At 39.8% G+C, this 19,822-nt stretch overlaps 1 protein-coding gene across 10 annotated transcripts in view; it reads left to right on the forward strand.

Annotated features, from left to right (window-relative positions):
* The window catches only part of LRRFIP2 (LRR binding FLII interacting protein 2), a 108,925-nt gene that overhangs the window by 80,850 nt on the left and 8,253 nt on the right, over window positions 1–19,822 (forward strand). For 9 of the 10 annotated variants that reach the window (XM_046003828.1, XM_046003831.1, XM_046003830.1 and 6 more), the window contains 3 exons: window positions 8,693–8,785; window positions 16,904–17,036; window positions 18,580–18,629. In XM_046003828.1, the coding sequence (XP_045859784.1) occupies window positions 8,693–8,785; window positions 16,904–17,036; window positions 18,580–18,629 (276 nt within the window). Of the gene's footprint in view, window positions 1–8,692; window positions 8,786–11,266; window positions 11,360–16,526; window positions 16,629–16,903; window positions 17,037–18,579; window positions 18,630–19,822 lie in introns of all 10 variants that reach the window. The other variant, XM_046003838.1, reaches the window with a different exon arrangement.

Raw genomic sequence — 19,822 nt, forward strand, 5'->3', positions numbered from 1 at the left:
GAAGCTTGAAATGGATTGATCCATAGAACTTGACAAACATGAGCTCTCAGGTCTTAAAATATTTTGCTTTTCAAATTTTTCTAAAATCTACTTAAGGAAAATCTTATGGCCTCCTTCATTTTCTGAAGATAGAATACAACTCAAGTTTTATCTTTATTTGCTATCTCTTAATTGGGATAATTACAGTGAATTATTTATTTTTTCCTGTTTTAACTAGCTGGAATGCCACAAAGCTCTGAAGACTTTCTGTGAGATGGTTCACTTTTTTCTTTTCTATCATTTTTCAAGATAATCTGTTTTCTAAATGATGGGAGAGAAGTTTTTAACCAGTTATTTAAAAACAGCAGGATGGAGACATAGGTCAGAAGTCAACAGATGTTTTCTTTAGAGGTTTATAAGTTACATTGTTAAAATGTGCAGATGGAAAATAAAAGGCACTGTGCAAAGTTCAGATTTGCCCTTTGACAACTGCAGAAAACAAATTGGGTTCTCTTATTGGATTTGGACTTTTTAAAGTGTTGATGTCAGTCCAAGCAGAGGACAAAAGGATAGTACTGCCAAAAAAATGAATTGTGACTACGTTGCAAAAATAAAAAGCCCAGAAAACAATTTTTAGGAAGTATGCATTGGTGAATTGTTAGAAACATCAGTAATCTGAAGGGAGAGAAGCTGTTAATACAACCTTAAAGGGACTGGTATTAATACCATAGACTCTAATGGGGATTTTTTTCCTTGAGGACTGAAAATGCTCATTCCAGTCTGTTTTGGTCAGATTTAAAAAGTGTTTGGAAGTGTTTGTCAAGGACTTTGGGGAAGAAAGGATGAATAGACAGAATATAGAGGGTTTTTAGGGCAGTGATAGTGTTCTGAATGATACTATATGAGCGGATACATTATTTTTGTCAAAACCCATAGAATATATAATACCAAGAGTGAGCCTTAATGGACTTTGGGTAATCATGGTGTGTCAGTGTGGGCTTAGCACTTGTAACAAGTCAGCCAAGACTTCGCTGCTCAACTGGCTGAGCCACCCAGGTGTCCCTATATATACTGCCTCATGCAGTAGAATATTCACTTTCAGAGACCTACAGAGAGGTCAGGCACTCAGGTATGTTTTATTATAGCTCAGAAGAAAAGGGTAGAGAACGACCATTCAATTATAACAACAATGGTATTAATACAATTTTTCAAAATGTCTTCAGTGCTTCCTGCTGGGATTATAATAACCACATCTTAAATATTGTCTCTATACCTACTCTGGGGATGAACGAATGCCTGATTAGGGATGTCTCAAGTATAGTATTTTCTTAATAGCTATTTATTATAGTAGTGGATTCTTTTTGTTTTCCTTTTTTTTAAGCTTATCTGAGATTTTAAAGACATGTTTTATTAGAGTTTTTATTTTATTATTTATTTATTTATTTTAAAGATTTTATTTATTTATTTGACAGAGATCACAAGTAGGTAGAGAGGCAGGCAGAGAGAGAGGGGGGTAAGCAGGCTCCCCGCTAAGCAGAGAACCCGATGCGGGTCTTGATTCCAGGACCCCTGAGATCATGACCTGAGTCGAAGGCAGAGGGCTTAACCCACTGAGCCACCCAGGCGCCCCTAGAGTTTTTAAAAATACAGAAAATAGCAGACTATTCTGAACCCTCCTAAAGCCATCATCTACCCCCAGCCATCAACCCATGGCTAATTTTGTCCATCTACTTCTCTCACTCCTATTCTTTGAAGTAAGACCTCAGTAACTCATATTTTTTAAAGAAGATTTTTATTTATTTGAGAGAGTGAGAGAGAGTGAGCACGGGCCAGGAAGGAGCAGAGGGAGAGGGAGAAGCAGACTCCTGCTGAGCAGGGAGCCCGATGTAGGGCTTGATCCTGGGTCGCCAGGATCATGACCTGAGCAGAAGGCAGATGCTTGACCTACTGAGCCACCCAGGCACCCCTCAGTACCTCATATTTTAATAAGAGTTTAGGTAAGACTCTCTAAACGATAGGAAAAAATTCTAAAAAATTAAGAATAATTCCTTCATACTACATATCCAGCCATTGTTAAAATTTCAGTTGTCTCAAATGTCCTAAGTGGTTTTCTTTTTTACACTTAAAAGCAAAAACAACAACAGAAAACCAAATCAAAACAAAAAAAAAAAAACAGAAAAAACCACTGAGGATCCAGATAAGTTTCATAAGTTGAAATTAGTTGTCATGTCTTTTAAGTTTCTTTGTGTTTATAGCTTTCCCTTCATCTCTCTCTTTTTTCCTCCCTTGCAATTTGTGTGTCAAAGACTGGATTGCTTGTCTTAACAGTTTCCGACAGCCTTAGAGATTTTACTGTTTCATCCCTGTGGTGTCTTCACCGTGTTCCCTTTTCCTCTGTCTTTTCTGTAAACAGGTAATGAGGTTTAGAGGCTTAACCAAACAAAGGTGCAGCATTTTTGGCAAGTCTCCTTCATGGGTTATGGGTTATCATCTGGCAGGAGGCCTTGATGTGTGGCTCTTTCGTTTCACAGTGCTGTTGCTAAATGCTCCGATCTGTTGATCAGGGGTTGCAAAATGGGATATAGTAATTTTATCATTACTATTTTATATTTCTTACATTATTTTAAAATGGATTGGAGATAAAATTCACATACCATCTACTTCATCCGTTTAAAAGTACAATTCAGGGACTTTTATATATTCACATTATGTGCAGCCATCCCAGTTAGTTTTAGAGTACTGTGGTCATGCCAGAAAGAGGCTCTGTATCCTTTAGCTGTCATTGCTCTGTCTCCTGCCCTCTCAGCCCTCAGTAACTCGTCTGCTTTCTGTCTCTGTAGTAATTTCCCCATTCTAAACCTACAGTCGGTGGAGTCACAGAATATGAGGTTGGCTTTTTAGACTGGCTTCTTTTATTTAGCTTAACTATTTTGGATGTTCATCTGTACTGTAGTGTGGGTCACTACCTCATTACTTTTTCTGGCCCAATACTCTCCCATTCGGTGGGTGTACTCATTTTGTTTTTCATTCGTGTGCTGATGCACATGCTGTGATGAATAATGCTGCTGTAAACATTTGTGTACAGGTCTTTGTGTGGACATATGTTCTCCTTTCTGTTAATGTGTATCTGGGAAGGGAGTTAGTTGCTGGATCATATGGCAGCTCTATATTGAACCATTTGAGGAATGCCAGGCGATTTCCCACAGTGGCTGCACCATTTCACGTTCCCACCAGCAGTGTATGTGAGTTCTGATTTCACCACACCCTTACCAACACTTACTATTGTCTAACTTTTTTTCTTTTTACAACCTTCCTAGCAGCTGTGGTTTTGATTTGCATTTTCCTGAATACTAATAATTACGGGTATATTTTCATATGCTTCATATATCTCCCTTGGAGAAATAGCTATTCACATCTTTTGCCTATTTTTATTTTTTATTACTATTTTTTAAAGATTTTTTTCTTATTTTATTTGTTTTGAGAGAAAGAGAGAGAGCACTAGCAGGGGGAGGAACAGAGGGAAAGGGAGAAACAGACTCCCTACTGAGCAGGGAGCCTGATATGGGACTCCATCCCAGGACCCTGAGATCATGCTCTGAGCTGAAGGCAGACACTTAACTGACTGAACCATCCAGGTGGCTCTCTTTTTTGCCTTTTTTAAAATTAGATTTTTGAAATTATTATTGGTTGCAAGAGTTTATATATTCTAGATACAAGTTCCTTATCAGATATAACTTAAAAAAAATTTAAAAAAAAATATCATTATAAAGTCAAGAATACCAGCATTTGATGGTTTGAATTCATGTTAGCTTTTATTTTTTTAAATTTTTATTTTATTTTATTTTTTAAAAGATTTTATTTATTTATTTGACAGAGAGAAATACAGTGAGAGAGGCAACACAAGCAGGGAGAGTGGGAGAGGGAGAAACAGGCTACCTGCTGAGCAAGGAGCCCCATGTGGAGCTCTATCCCAGGACCCTGAGATCTTGACCTGAACTGAAGGCAGAAGCTTAATGACTGAGCCACCCAGGTGCCCCTAGCTTTTATTCTTTTGATTTTCAGATTGTTCAACCTCTAAGTAATATGAACATGTTCAGGTTGATTTCCAAATAATTTTGACATGAGTTTTTTGTTTGTTTGTTTGTTTTTGGATAAATTCTGTCTAGCGCAAGAAAGTGTTCCAGGCTCATCTGGTACATTTCCTGCTCCAGACCTGGAGCTGTTTGTCCAAGAAGCCTTGGTTCTTTTGGTGGGGCGGTATGGGTACTGGAGAGCGCTTGCCACCGAGATCATCACTGTTTATAAAGGCCTTCTTAGTGGGTGTATCAGGGAAATATTTATGTGGGGTACTTTTTGTTTTTAAAGTCAAAATATACTATGAGTTTATTCCGGTAGTTCTAGTTCACGTTCAGGACTCTGGCATTTTTCCTTATGCTGTTTTACATATGTATATCTCCGTTTTCCCACTGCTAGTTCTCAAAGTCACTGGGGATGATAGTAATTATGTTATATTCTGTTCTCTTTGCTCTATCCCACAGTGCTCAGAATAGCAATACCAATGTTGCCACAAATGATATAATTACTGAAAATAGTTAAAAGTTTTTTGTTTTGTTCTGGTTGGTTGTTATTTTGCTGCTATACTATGTATAGTCCAACCATTGTTTTTAAAAGTTACTCAAAATAGTTTCTGTGTGCTTATGCTGCTAACTGGATATATAATTAGACTCAGTGCATTTTATTTTCAATACTTAGGAATTGCTTTAAATTTTTTTTTGTTTATTGATTTTAAAAAAGTTTTATTTATTTATTTGACAGAAAGAGTGAGAGACAAAAGCAGGTAGAGCAGCAGAGGGAGAGGGAGAAGCAGGCTCCCCACTAAGCAGGGGGCCAAATGCACAGCTTGATCCCAGGACTCTGGGATCATGACCTGAGCCGAAGGCAGTTGCTTAACCAACTGAGCCACCCAGGCACCCCGCTTTAAAAATGTTTATCTTTAGATTATTTTTGCTTTTAGTTATGATAAAAAGCATAACAGAATTTACCATCTTAAGGTGTTACAGCTCAGATAGTTCAGTGGTGTCAAGTGTATTCACATTTTTGTTTTTCTTGCAGAACTGTATACTCATTAAATAACAATTCCTGCCCTCCCACCCAGCTCTTGGCAAACACCATTCTACTTTCTCTCTCTCTGAGTTTGGCTACTCTATGGATCTCATAGAAGTGAAATCATACAGTTTTTGACTTTTTGTGACTGTCTTATTACACTTTATATAATGCTTTCAAGGTTTATTCCATATTGTGTTGTAGTGTGTGTCAGAATTTCCTTCCTGAATAATATTCCGGTGTATGTATATACCACATTTTGTATATCTGATCATCTGTCTGTGGACACTTGGTTGCTTCCATCAGGAATTGCTTTTTGAATTTAATTGTGTTTTATAATTACATAAGATACTTACATATATCTGAAGTCAAATGAACAAAGAAAATATATCAAAGAAGTCAGTCTTCCATCTCTGTTCATCCCTGTTTCTTGAGGGGATTTTTAAATTAAATGCTTTAGCCTTCCATTTTTAAACTTAAGATGGATATGTTTTGCTATTTGAAAAAAAATTTATACAAATACATCTTTTTTTCCCTCTTTCTTAGAATATAGTAGCACACGATAAATAGTAGTCCACGCCTTGTTCTTTATCGCCTTGTGACTGTGGGTCTTCTTCGTTCTTTGGCATTACTACATTGGGATCCCGTGGTGTGTGTATGCTGTAGTTTGTTCCACCAGCTCCTGATTAATAGGCATCAGAATTGTTTACAGTTTTTTGCTGTTAAAAATAGTCCTGCAAAAATGATGTACCACGTATGTCTTTTTGCATTTTTGCCAGGAGAGCTAGGGGAGTCATCAAAGTGGGTTCATTGTCAAAAGGCATGGTCATTCTGCTGGATACTGTGATTACCCTTCGTAGTAGTTATACCATTTTGGATTCCTACTAAAATGTACGAGAGGGCCTATTTCCTTCCCAATAGTATTTTCCTGAATACGCTGTCAAGTTTTTGGACTTCGACTAGTGTTTAAGTGAGACATACAGTTTTAATTTATTGTTCTTTTAATATGATCATCTTTTTTTTTAAGATTTTATTTATTTATCAGACAGATCACAGGTAGGCAGAGAGGCAGGGAGAGAGAAAGAGGAGGAAGCAGGCTCCCTGCTGAGCAGAAATGGAGATGCGAGATGCGGGTCTCAATCCCAAGACCCTGAGATTATGACCCGAGCCCAAGGCAGAGGCTTAACCCCTGAGCCCACCCAGGTGCCCCTATGATCATCTTTTTATATTTAGAGTGATTTCTGTTTCTTTTTCTATGAACTGTCCATTTCTTTAGACTATTTTTCTTTTTCTTTTTTTTTTTTTTTAAAGATTTATTTATTTGACAGAGAGAGAGAGATCACAAGTAGGCAGAGAGGCAGGTAGAGAGACAGGAGGAAGCAGGCTCCCTGCTGAGCAGAGAGCCCCATGCAGGGGCTCCATCCCAGGACCCTGAGATCATGACCTGAGCTGAAGGCAGAGGCTTAACCCGCTGAGCCACCCAGGCGCCCCTGACTATTTTTCTATATAGTATTATTTTTTTCATTCTGATTTTAGAGGCTCCATATAGAGACAGTAACTTTCTTTTTCTGATACAAGTTGCAGTTTATTTTCTCATAGCTTATCATTTGTGTTTTTACTTTGCTTAGAGTGCCTTTTGCCATTCAAAAGTTTCTGTATTTAAAAGACTTATGGGGGCACCTGGGTGGCTCAGTGGGTTAAGCCGCTGCCTTCGGCTCAGGTCATGATCTCAGGGTCCTGGGATCGAGTCCCACATCGGGCTCTCTGCTCAGCGGGGAGCCTGCTTCCCTCTCTCTCTCTCTGCCTGCCTTTCTGTCTACTTGTGATCTCTCTCTGTCAAATAAATAAATAAAATCTTTAAAAAAAAAAAAAAAAAGACTTATGTTCTGGGGATGCCTGGGTGGCTCAGTTGGTTAAATAGCTGCCTTCGGCTCAGGTCATGATCCCAGCATCCTGGGATCGAGTCCCACATCGGGCTCCTTGTCACATCAGGCTCCTTGCTCGGCAGGGAGCCTGCTTCTCCCTCTGCCTCTGTCTGCCAGTGCACGCGCGCACGCGCACTCTCTCTCTCTGACAAATAAATAAATAAAATCTTAAAAAAAAAAAAAAAGTTTCTGTATAGTCTAACTTATTACCCCTTTCCCTTCCTTGCTGGTGGATTTTTAGGCCATTTTTTAATAACATTTTTTCCTACTCTTTGGTTATCATTTTTTCCCCTAGTAACTCTATCCTTCTTTTCTCTTTTTTTCTCTTTTCTTTCCATACACTGCCAATCCATTTGAAATTTGTCCTGGTGTATACTGTGAGGTATGCTTCCAATTCCGTTTTTCCATTTGGATATCCAGTTATTCCAGCCTCACTAATATAAAACTCTTATTTTTTCTGATTGATTGGAGATGATCATTTTGCTTTGTTTTTGCTTAAAGTATTTGCACGTGTAACTGGGTGTATTTCTGGATTTTCTCTTCTGCTCCTTTCATCTGTATTCATAAGCCCTTACAAACATTGTTTCAATTATATAGGCCTTATGTCTAGTAAGGCTAGCTTTCTTCTTTACTGGTATTTTTTTTTTTTTCTGGCTGTTTTTTCTTGTGTTTTTCTTCCAAATAAACTTTATAATCAATTTTTCAAGTTCTGATGAGAAAAAAAAACCTAGTGGTATTTTTATTTGGACAGCATTAAATGTATAGATTAATTTGGGGGAGAACTGACATTTTTATGATACTAAGTCTTCTTATCCAAGATAATATGCCTTTCTATTTAGTCCTACTTCTCTGTCCCTCAGGAGTATTTTATATGATTTTCCTCATATTGATTTTGGGTATTTCTTATAAGTTTACACATGTATTTTTAAAATTTTTATTTATTTAATTTTTTTTAAAGATTTATTTATTTATTTATTTGACAGACAGAAATCAGAGGCAGGCAGAGAGAGAGGAGGAAGCAGGCTCCCCGCTGAGCAGAGAGCCCGATGCAGGGCTCGATCCCAGGACCCTGGAATCATGACCTGAGTCCAAGGCAGAGGCTTTAACCCACTGAGCCACCCAGGCGCCCTAAATTTTTATTTTTTGATATTGTGTTTATTATATTTTCTCTATATATTTTATTTATATTTATGATTATTGGATTTTATATATTTTATAACATGTTACTTTATTGTCTTCTCATTGTTCTTAGTAATTTTTTAAAAGGTTTTTATTTATTTATTTGATAGAGATCACAAGTAGGCAGAGAGACAGGTGGAGAGAGAAGGGGGGAAGCAGGCTCCCTGCTGAGCAGAGAGCCTGATATGGGGCTCAATCCCAGGACCCTGAGATCATCACCTGAGCCGAAGGCAGAGGCTTTAACCCACTGAGCCACCCAGGCGCCCCTGTTCTTAGTAATTTTGACATTAATTAGTCTGGGTTTTCTAGATATATACTCCTAGGAGATGAAAAATGTTAATTTTCTGAACCTTTCCATAGAAACAGAATTTTTCTAAGTTACTATGCATGGGAAGTCCAAGTGTGTTTCTGGAGGTCAGTCTTAGCCTCGGTATTAGTGTATTGTAGACGTGCCAGTTTGTTGTGTGCTTTTAGCTGTATAAGCTGTATCATTTGTTTATTAACAGGAGTTGGAAAGGCAGAAACATATGTGTAGTGTGCTGCAGCATAAGATGGATGAACTTAAAGAAGGTCTTCGACAGAGAGATGAGCTCATTGAGGTATGTGCGTGAACTGTGGAAATACTTAATTTTGAACAAAATGCATTGAATGGGACTGTGGGGTGTGTGTTGGGAGGGAAGGGAGTTACAGTGCCACAGAGTTTCCTTGTCTCTTCATCTTAGCTGTACTGTAAAATTTCACACACATGAAACAAAGTCAGGCTTAAAAAGTTAATGCTACCAACTTTATAAACATTTCCCCTTGTAATAGCAAAAGCTTTTGTAATTATCTTTTATTCCTAAGCACATTCTTTGCTAAGGATATCTTAGGAAATGGACAAAAGGAAAAAATTATGAGTACCATTATTCTTTGGAATATAGTGAATGCTGTCTGTTGGGACAGGATTCTTAGGGAATAAGATGTTTGATCATCTCTGAGGTAGATCTGTTTCTGAGGTGGCTAAAGGAAAAGCACTCATCAAGACAGACAGCTTCTATATGAAAAGCTGGAGGTGGGCAGGTTGTGCTGGTGGAGGAACCCCTGAGTGCCTCAGTGTTGGCAGCATCCTGAGGAATGTGAAACAGTGGGGTCCACCAAGAAATCTTTGAAAGCATTTATTGTCCTTTTGTTCCTGTTACCTTGTGAGTCACGAGGTAACTCACTTTAAATGTAGCTTTTCCTCTTGAGGTTTTTCCTCGTGTTTTTTAAGTATTCTGGGAAGGGATCCTGTCCACTGCATGGTGTGATTATCAAAGGTTTTTGTTTTTTTTTTAAGATTTTGTTTACTTATTTGACAGACAGAGATCACAAGTAAACAGAGAGGCAGGCAGAGAGAGAGAGAGAGGAGGAAGCAGGCTTCCCACTGAGCAGATAGCCTGCTGTGGGGCTTGATCCCAGGATTCTGGGATCATGACCTGAGCCGAAGGCAGAGGCTTTAACCCACTGAGCCACCCAGGTGCACCTCAAAGGTTTCTTATGTTACCTTAATGTTGATGACAGGGGAGTGCTTTTAGGAAGGCCAGCTCTTAGGGATCCCTGGGATCCCTGGGAGAAGTGTCCTGCACCACACTCATCCACATTCCTGTTGCTGAGGACCCTCCCTGCCCCCACTCATCTCCCCTTGGTTCCCCTCCCTCCTCCTCTCTTTCCCCATGGATCTGCCCCACTTAAATCTCTCACCCTGTAAATAACTTTAAAAAAACCATTTAATAGAAGAAAAGAAACAACTACTTTTCTATTTGTGGATTTGTGTTAACTTTTCTTCATTCTTGAGAATGATTGAATTGAACGCAGCCTGGCAGATTGAGTTTGTGAATGCTAAATGCGGACACAGATAATCCTTTGAAAATATCAGATTACATGTGAAGTTAGTTGTCCTCGTTTTTCCATTTTTGGCATGAAGCATATTAAGTTTTGTATCCTCCTGGTATTTAAAAATAATGTGAATTCCTCTCCTTTTTTGTCCTTTTGTGTTTTTTGTGTCTATATTCCAACCGCTTGTGACTTCTTTTTCTAATTAAGATATATACTTTTCCCCACTTTTGATTTCAGAAGAATAATAAAGCTGCTTTGCCAGCTGCTTCTCAAATTCAGTACCTTAAGTTAGAATTGGTTAAGTGTTTTAGCTTTTAATTTGATGATAGTGCTTAAGAGAAATTATAATGCTTGATTCCCATAACTTGTCACTGTGGTTTCTTTAAAGAAAGCCGAGGGTGCTGTGTGTACGAACTTTAAAGACGTTAGTTTTAGGAGTTTTTAATGTTTAGAAGTAACATCTCTTAGATGTTAATACCCCTGTGTATGTATAACTGAAAAACATTGAATATGAGAAAATAATGCTTTTTGGTTTTTCATGGTAAAGTAGATAAGAAATGTGTATGTAGGAAAGGTAGGAGATGGTAATTTGCCAATAATTCTTAAAATCTGTTAATATTCAAGTGTATAAATTGAGTCTCGTTGCCTAAGGAGAATAGTTGCTTAAGAATGGCTACATGCTGAATTCTAGTTTTTAAAAAAAACTGAACTAAACTAAAAATATGACTGTTCCTTCGAATTCATGATATTCTTGCTGTGGTAGGTTCTGCTAACAAATTTGAAATGATTAAGTTGAGATGTTTTGTATTTTTTAGTTCTACTTAAGAAAATAAAGTTTAAAACTATAGCTTGCTCTGTCATAAGCAAAAGTTCCCTCTCTAGAAATGTAAGTTGCTCCATGTTTGGAAAAAAGGCAGTTACCAGAGGAAGGGCACATACGTGGAGTTGCTTGTATACAGAAGCCCTAACTGGCTTGATGCCACAGGGCTGTGCTCCCAGTAGTTCTTCCCACTTCCCTTGTGGCAAGCCAGCAGGAGTCCTGTCGCCAAGACACTGGATGTCATCTTTTCCTTTGCAAGCAGCTCTTTTCCTATTAAGCACAGCTTTCTTTCTCCCTTTGTTAAGTTTCTTTATCAGCTTTACTTTTTGTTCTGTTTCCCTCCCTCTGAACCTCTCTGTTTTTTCTTTCTGTTCGATTATTACTTCTCTCCCCACTTCCTCTGCAGGAGAATCAACGAATGCAGCAGAAAATAGACACCGTGACAAAAGAGGTGTTTGACCTCCAGGAGACACTCCTTTGGAAAGATAAAAATATTAGGGTATGAAATGAAATTGGGCTTTGGTCTGAAGCTCATCGATGAGGAATAGACCAATATAATTTAACTTAGAGATTCCTAAAAATCTGTCCTTTTGGGTTTTTTTGAGCATTTATACACTGAAATGGGAATAAGCAGAAGACAGAAAAAAACTTCCAGGGAAAAATATGATAGTATATCTGGAAAGAACTCTTCTTGCTAGCAAGATTCGGGGCTTGTGACGAAGTAGGAACTTTCTAGGGAAGTTTATTTCCCCAGGATTCTCATCCAGAAGCAGCCACAGGCATTTAATTCAAACTCTGTGGGTAACCTGATATCCTTACATTGCAAGAATTTTGGATGAGAAGCAAGAGAACAGTGAGTGGGGGGTGGAGGACAAGTAATTAGCATCCCATAAATCCTTGGTGAATAAAATAGGAAGAGATTAACATCAATTTAGTTACCGAAGTGGATAGGAATGTAAGATTTGTCAGTTGCCAAACCATGACGTCATCTCTAATTATAACCCATGACTCCCCAAAGCAGGGAGGGGGCGGTGCCCAGAGAAGGAAAGTCTTCAGTGGTTTTTTGCTAAGCCCTTTAGATAGATTCCAAGCGTCTGGAGGCTGGAAAAATTCCCACCAGTTCATCCCGTGTCACCCTGACATGTGCCCCATCTCATGCTGTGAGCTCTATTCTGCACTGGGGTTGCCACACAGCCATAGCTGCCAGATGCTTACCTTGTCAGGGAAGGGCTATGGTGGAGGAAGCAGAGAGAAGGAAGAAAGCCCTTGTCCTGAGAACACAGAAAGTTTTGTTCTGCTTGAGGTCAGGTGGCGTAGGGAAAAGTTGGCAAAGATCCCCAAGAACACCTATGATAGACATGCCTGGATGAGCAGCCCTCTGGGTCCTAACCTTCATTGTTGATGGGGGAGTTCTTGTATCCAGTTCTTTTCATACATCCAAGGACATAGCCTCCCCCTCCCCGCGTTTTTTTAATTAAAGATTTTCTGTATTTATTTGAGAGAGCAAGAGTGCACGTGCTTGGGTGGGGGTTGGCAGAGGGAGAGGGAGAAACAGAGTCTCCGCTGAGCAGGGAGCCCTACTCACTGCATCCCAGGAACCCCAGATGATGACCTGAGTAGAAGGTAGACATTTTTTTTTTTTTTTTTTTTTTTAAGATTTGTTTATTTGACAGATAGAGATTACAAGTAGGCAGAGAGAGAGAGAGAGGAGGAAGCAGGCTCCCCGCTAAGCAGAGAGCCCGATGCGGGGCTCGATCCCAGGACCCTGGGATCATGACCTGAGCTGAAGGCAGAGGCTTTAACCCGCTGAGCCACCCAGGCACCCCAGAAGGTAGACATTTAACTGACTGAGCCACCCAGGCGTTACCCCCCCATCCTCTTATTAATAAGATTAATTATATTAATATAATTATTAATTAATATAATTAATTATATTATTAATAATAACATGGGAAACAAAATTATTTCTTAAGAGTTTTTAATACTTAAGTACTGAGTTTCTAAAATTCTAAAAGCTAGAAGAGCCTTCTGGAATAGAATAACTTTAGAGTTTTGAAATTCTGATTGTGAGCTACTAATTTACATTTTTACTTGGGGAATTTAAAATGAGATGTGAAAAAATGTATGGCACAAAGTAGGTAATTTGTAAAGGTGAGTTAGTCTGGTCACTATCTAGAATGGTCTTCTTTTAGGACCTTCACATAATTTTCTGTAGCACAGATGTGTAGGTCCATGATTTCTATTTTGTATAATTATCTTAGTATTTAAACAGATTATTTTGGAACAGCTATAGGAAAGCTCCAAACCACTCAGTCCAATAAGATAGCTGTTCAAAGTAAAACAAAAATTTATTCTCAACCAAAAAGATGTGCTCATAGTTAAGACAGATTATTTGACTTTTAAATATTCATGGCATTATTGAATGAATAAGTAGCTATCTTCTTTCTGTATGGTATATAATAATGTGTTCCTTTGGCTTTTTTAAAAAACTAAACTTAAAAAAAATTTTTTTTTTAATCTGTGGTGGGGCATGTATCAGAATGGCCTTCCTTTTTAAGGCCGAATGATAGTTCATTGTATGTATGTACCACATTTTGTTTATCCATTCATTGGGTGATGGATAGACAGTTCGCTTCCACCTTTTGGCTCTTATGGATAATGCTGCTGTGCACATGAGTTTGCAGATACCTTTTTGTGGGCCTGCTTTCTTTACTTTGGGTTGATAGCCAGGAGTAGAATTGCTGCATAATATGGTAATGGTATGTTTAAGTTTTCTACGGAGTAGAGGGACTGTCTTCCACAGCGACCGTACCATTTTCCATTCTCATCAGCACTGCACAAGGGTTCCATTACCAGCACTTGTTTCCGGTTTTTCTGATAACCATCCTAATGTGGTCCTCCCATGACTTGCACAAGATACATTTTCAATATAGTCAGTGACTACCTCATGTATCACTTGTCTTTAGCTTCATTTTCAAGATTTAAAGTTAGTGACTTAATAAAGGAACATGGCCGTAATTCTCATGTTAGAGTTTGGTTTTCTTTGGTTTTCCTCCATCAATCCTTGTGGTCATGCTTGTAGCCTAAGGTGGTTCTGAGTGCCAGGTGGCTATGTGTGGAATAAGCACATACACGGGACTGGTGTATCTAGATAACCCTGTGTGAGGCTCCATCTCATTCTAAGATATTTCTGGCCCCATGCAATTATATGGAGAAATAACCTGTTGTCCCCAGAGTTCATCCTGTTATACATATCTTTCAGGCTTCTTGACACTAGAATTTGAGGTTAGGTCGGGGTAAAGAATTATTTAGATCTCCACAGGCATGTAGTTTTTATCCTAAGCGGGGGAAAAAAGTCTACTGTGAGAGCTATTACTGAATGCAAACACAGGGTAGCGGTTTTATGCTCAGGTGCTACAGAGGATTTCAGATCAGCGAGAATACATTTGCTCCAATTAGAAGGTATTTCAGTAGCCTTCAAACTTTGTGGTGAAATGCGAGAACTTAAAGGATGTATTTTATTTTCCCATCCATAATTATGGGAAAATAAAGTTAAGTCCCAAAGTAAAGATAAAATCCATTGCTATAACATGTAGGAAGAGGAACCAATGGCATGTACTAGCATTTGCTAGAATTTCTAGTTTAAGATTGGTCTGTTCCTAAGCGCGTCTAGTGGTGGTGGTTATGTAGAGCATGTTTTGGCAGTGGTCACTGACCCGGTTGTATGCGGTGATGCATGGCTAACTATGCACGAAGATACCAATAACCCACAAATATCTAAGCCCTGGAGATCGAGTGTCTGCCAACAGATGGGAAAGTATTGCTTGTGCTTTTTTGTCCTGGGGTTAACATTTGTTATTAATGCAATGGAGTGGTAATAGTAGCTTGAAGTGTTAGGATAAACGCCTAAATGATTAATATGAAGGCAGACTCGAGACATGCCATATGGTGTGAATGTAAATTGCTGAAAGGAAATTAGATATTGGTGTTGCAGTTTGAGTAAGTATGGGGTAAGGCTACTTAGAGGCTTCTTTTCCAGCAGCATCTGAGCTGACAGTAAGGAAACATAATTGTGGCCTTCTTGGGGCCGTGATAGAGAAAAAGTATGCAAAGTCTTTGAAACCAAAAAGAACCAGATTTACTTTATGGCTTCGGCACTTACTGCGACTTTGGGCCAAAAAAAACCCTGTATGTATATAAAACCTCTGAGCTTCAATTTTCTGATCTGTGAAATGGGGATAAGACAAGTGCAGGATATAGAAGGGAGAAATTATGTATATCAATATATTAGGGCAAAATTACATGTCTCTGTAGCAGTACCTGTTGTATGGTTGGAGCCGTACGGTTGGTGGCTGCCAGCCTCTCTTGTCGTAAGATTAGAATGATTTAGAACACTGTCCACCTGCTCAGCAGTCAGTAATGAAGCCATTGGCTCATTTCTAAGCCCATAAACTGAGAGGAAAGGTACCTGTTGTAGTTTAACTTCTTGGCCTGTTGGGGCTATTGGCAGAAAATATTAAATACAGGAACACTGATGTAGTGAAAGGTTTTTTCGGAATAGTCTGGCTGTCAGGTATCTGCATGGGCTGCTTGCCTGGGGTATGTTTTGAGTTCTGGGTTATTGCCTTACATAGAACAGATTCGTTCTGTCACTGATAACCCAGGCATGTGCCTGCTTCTTCCCTGTTGGCCTCAGCTCTGACAGTTGTGATTCAGGCAGTGGTGGGGGTGATCCAAGTGGAAAGCAAGTGCTGGGCTTTTCCTCAGCCTTCCTGGGAGTTGCTCACGGCAGCAGTGCTTACGCTGTGTACGTGGGGTGGTACTACTGTTGTCCCTGCTGTTTTCAGATGAGAAATCTGAGGCCTAGGTAAGTTAGTACGTGCTGGGACTCAAAAGCCTGACCCCCAAACCCATATTGCTGCCCTCCATAGGTGAGTGTATTTATTTTGTCAGTGTTTTCTTTTTTCCCATTTAGAAAGGTGTTTCAGAAACCAGATTCTTAATTGTATTTAACTAAATTAACAAAAAAACAGATCCTTGGGAATCCCTTTGGAGTTTAGCTATTTTGAATTAAATGGTATTTGAGGAATATTTTGCCACACTGTTTGCAGAACAATCACTATAGCCAATATTTAATTAAAATACCTTGTATATATTGGTTATTTTTTCTTCTAGGGCCATTAAAACTTTTTTAACTAAAAATTTTTAATTTTCTTAGTTAAAAAATTTCACTGTATCCTTGATGAACAGTTTTAGTTAAACATAAAATGTAGTCGTTTGTTTTGGTCACCATATGAAAATGTAGTAAGGTCAGTAAGGAAAACTTTATTTTAATATGACTGCTGTCTTCGTCTTCCTTTTCCTGTTTTGTTTTGTTTTTTTTCATTGACTGGAAATGAAAGATCAGTTCTCCTGCCTGATGTGATAAGCATGTTTTGGCGAATTGACGCACGACTAACCAGTGTTTGTTGAAACCCCCCTGTGCAGATGTGTGTCCATATGACTTTGTATTTCCACCCATATCTAACTGCTGGTTTCCAAGCTTTACCGCTCCCTTGTCTTTTATGGCCTTATCTTTGTTTATTTGAATTAGGTACTCTCTGCTGCCTCTTTCACTTGCTCTTTTTCTGTGCTATTCTTTCCCTTGCTACCCTGTCTAAAACCAGGCCCTAGAGAAACAGAAAGAATACATTGCCTGCCTTAGGAATGAGCGCGATACGCTCAGAGAGGAGCTGGCTGACCTGAAGGAGACAGTGAAGACAGGAGAGGTACGTTAGCTTTAGCCGGGAGTTCAAGTCCCTCACTGCTTTATTCTTCCTTTCATCCTGTTATCTTTCCCAGCCCGAAGACAACCCAGCATTCACTCTTCAGTGCAGATTTGGTAGGTTTCAGTCGTTTCTTCTACGGACCTATATTCCGTGTAACTAGTTCTAACCCAGTGTTACCTGTGGCAGACATATTGATGCAGGGTCACCTCACAGAGCATACTACTGCTTCCGTGTGGGCCATGTTTTGTGACGGTAGCTTTTTTCCTTTTCCACAGAAACGTGGCTTGGTTATAATCCCTGATGGCACTCCCAATGGGGATGTCAATCATGAACCAGTGGTGGGAGCCATCACTGTGGTGTCTCAGGAGGCTGCTCAGGTCTTGGAGTCTGCAGGAGAGGGTCCACTAGGTAAGACACTGGCTGCCCTGTCAGCTTGGATTACTGTCCTCTTAGACTTCTGGCTTACTCATATCCCATCTTGGAAAACAAAAACAACACAAGGGCTCTCTGAGGTTTATCTAAATTCTTAACAGGAAGAAATCTGGGCACAGAGTCTTTAGGCATCCTTGAACTTGGGAAACCAGCATTTGGGTCATTGTAAGGCCTCTGGATGGAAACACGGTTGGTGTAAACAAATTGCTTTTTTACTTAAATACAAACCTTCGGGGAAGAGATAATCCAGCATATGCATCCCAAGGAACCAGTGGGCTGGTAGGGGACTTCCCAAGTGTGTTTTAAGTTTCTTTTTCCTGGAGAATCTGGTTTTATGCTTTGTTACTTATCCCAGAGTTTGGTGGCTCTTTGCCACCGCATTTCTTAAGGCAAGAAACAGGTGACCAAGAAGTCAGATCTAGAGGAGTGCTTTTTCTAGAGCAAGGCTTCTGAGCCTCTTAACATCTAAGCCTCTTAAATTTAAGCCTTTGAGACTTTAATAACACCTCTCCCAGGAAACCATGCAGATGCCCATCCATTGGCTCTACTAAGAATTCAGCTCTAGAGGAAGGGAAGTGGCACAGACACTAACACCAGCTCACTTCTTTTCCCTTTTGTTTTCATAATGTGTAGGTTTTCTAGAGGACTGGGACCTTTTCAGAGTTAGTAAACACATTCTGTGATGCACAGAATTGCAGAGATAGATCCCTTTGCTATGGCAGAGACTGTGGGCGGGGCAGTGGGAGTCGCTGTAGAGAATGCAGAGTGTGTGACTGGGGGCAGCCCAGGGCTTCCTCTGCTTGTTGGGAAGGTACTGGGAAGCCAGCACTTACCATTCGGCCATGACCCTTGTTGATTGGGGGATGCTCTGGCTCAGCGCTGACTGCTGCTTTTACTCGTCTCTGGTCCTTCTCAGTCCAGGGCCTTGTTTTAATGGCATGCTTGGGAAGCAGCAGCCCAACCCCCAGGCCACGAGTGAGCCCTGGCAATCCTGGCCCCTCACCTCAGATTAGCCCTTGACAACCTGCAACTCGGAGTTTCCCCATTTCCTCTCACTCTACTCTGTGTGGGCCTTTGCTTCTTCAGCATTGTCCTCCCTTTTTCCCTGTTCCAGCCTCCCCACCCAGGCACTCTTGTACCCCTTCTGTCTTCTCTCCCAGATTTTATTTGCTCCTGTAAGGCTTAAACCTGCGAGCACCCAGCATTCGAGTTGTCTGTCTGCTGGTGGAAGCTTGCACATTTTTTGAAACAAGGAAGTGATCTTTGTACTTTGGTTTGTCTTTCAGTGGAAAGTCACTGCCCTTGGGAGCAAATGTTGTATTTAGTGCCTTGATAGCTATTTTTTTGTATGGAAATATGTGTTGAATAATTATTTTTCCTTAGCCTTCATTTCTTTTGATATTGAGAGCTGTAAGTTACCAGATAATGTTTGCTGTTTCTGAATTTCAAGAATGATTTTTAATTGTTTCTGTACTATATCCTCACAAATTTAGTTTACAATCTTTTCCATTTGTTTTAGATGTCAGGCTACGAAAACTTGCTGGAGAAAAGGAAGAGCTACTATCACAGGTAAAGGCATTCTTCTCACTAGAAGATACTGTTAATTTAACGGGGTAAATAAATCACATGGCAAAGCATTAGCAAATTAAAATGTATACAAGAAAGAGATGCGCTTATTTCAAACATCAGTACTCAAGATTTGAAGGACAAAAGATAAATTCATATTTTGCCTTTTTTGTTGTTTCCTGTTCTTTAAAAAAAAATTATCAGATGCGGAGTTTAAGGAGTTAAATAGCTGTACGAAGCTTCTTGTAAAGACAGGAAGTTTCCTGCCCTGTCTGCCTCCTCACCTTTACCCTGACCATGCTGATTGGTTCAGCAGATTCTTTCCATGTGTACTGTTCTTGTGTATTTCTCTCCCACATGCTCGTATTGCTTCTTGATAGTTCTGTTTTGGGCACTGTCTGTTGACATCCCTCTGTGCAAGAGGACCATCTAGCCTTCTGTCCCCAGCAGCACGCGCACCCTTCCCATCCCCTGTCCCAGCAAAGGCACAGCGTGCATCCCGTCGGAGTATGTTATTGGGACTCGTAAGCAGTTGTCATGGAGCCCCGCAGTGTTCCAGAGCTGCCTTCCCTCTTCGTCACAGCTCCAGCTCCCCCAGAGTTAATACTGCGGCTTTTCTTTTCCTCTGCTTGGTTTCCTGTGTATTTATAACTGGTGTCGCTGCTGTGCCTGCAGCAGTAGTTGAATCTGCTCTTAGAGTTTGCGGTGCACCAAGTATTCTCTCCATTCTGCTTGCTGGTTCTTGGAGCGTCTGACCTGGCCCCCTGGGAATTTCATGGCCTGCTCCCTCCATGCCCAGCCAGGCTGCCCTTTGTCCCTGCCTAGGGTTTCCTCTGTCTGTGGTTGAGGTTGGAGTCCCTTTTAGCAATGTTGTAGGCCTTCTTCCTTTTTCATTCATTCTGTTTTTGGTACATCCCCCAGTAACTTCCTGAGAAAAGGATATATAGGCTGTAAATTTTTCTTAACTTTGGAGGCCTCAAAATGTCTTCATTTTACCCTATTACTCGATTGCAGTTTGGTTAGAGAATTCTTGGAATTTTTCCTCCTCCTCCTCCTTTTTTTTTTTTTTTTTTTTTTAAAGAAATTGCTTCAATGTCTTCCAGTATGGAAGCCAACATGTTGAGGATTTCAAGGGCATTCTGCTTTTTCATCTTTTGTATGTGACTTCTTCCCTTCTTTAGCAGCTTATATCATAC

This window comes from Meles meles, chromosome 4 (assembly GCF_922984935.1).
Source record: "Meles meles chromosome 4, mMelMel3.1 paternal haplotype, whole genome shotgun sequence".
In the NCBI taxonomy this organism is placed as follows: Eukaryota; Metazoa; Chordata; class Mammalia; order Carnivora; family Mustelidae; genus Meles; species Meles meles.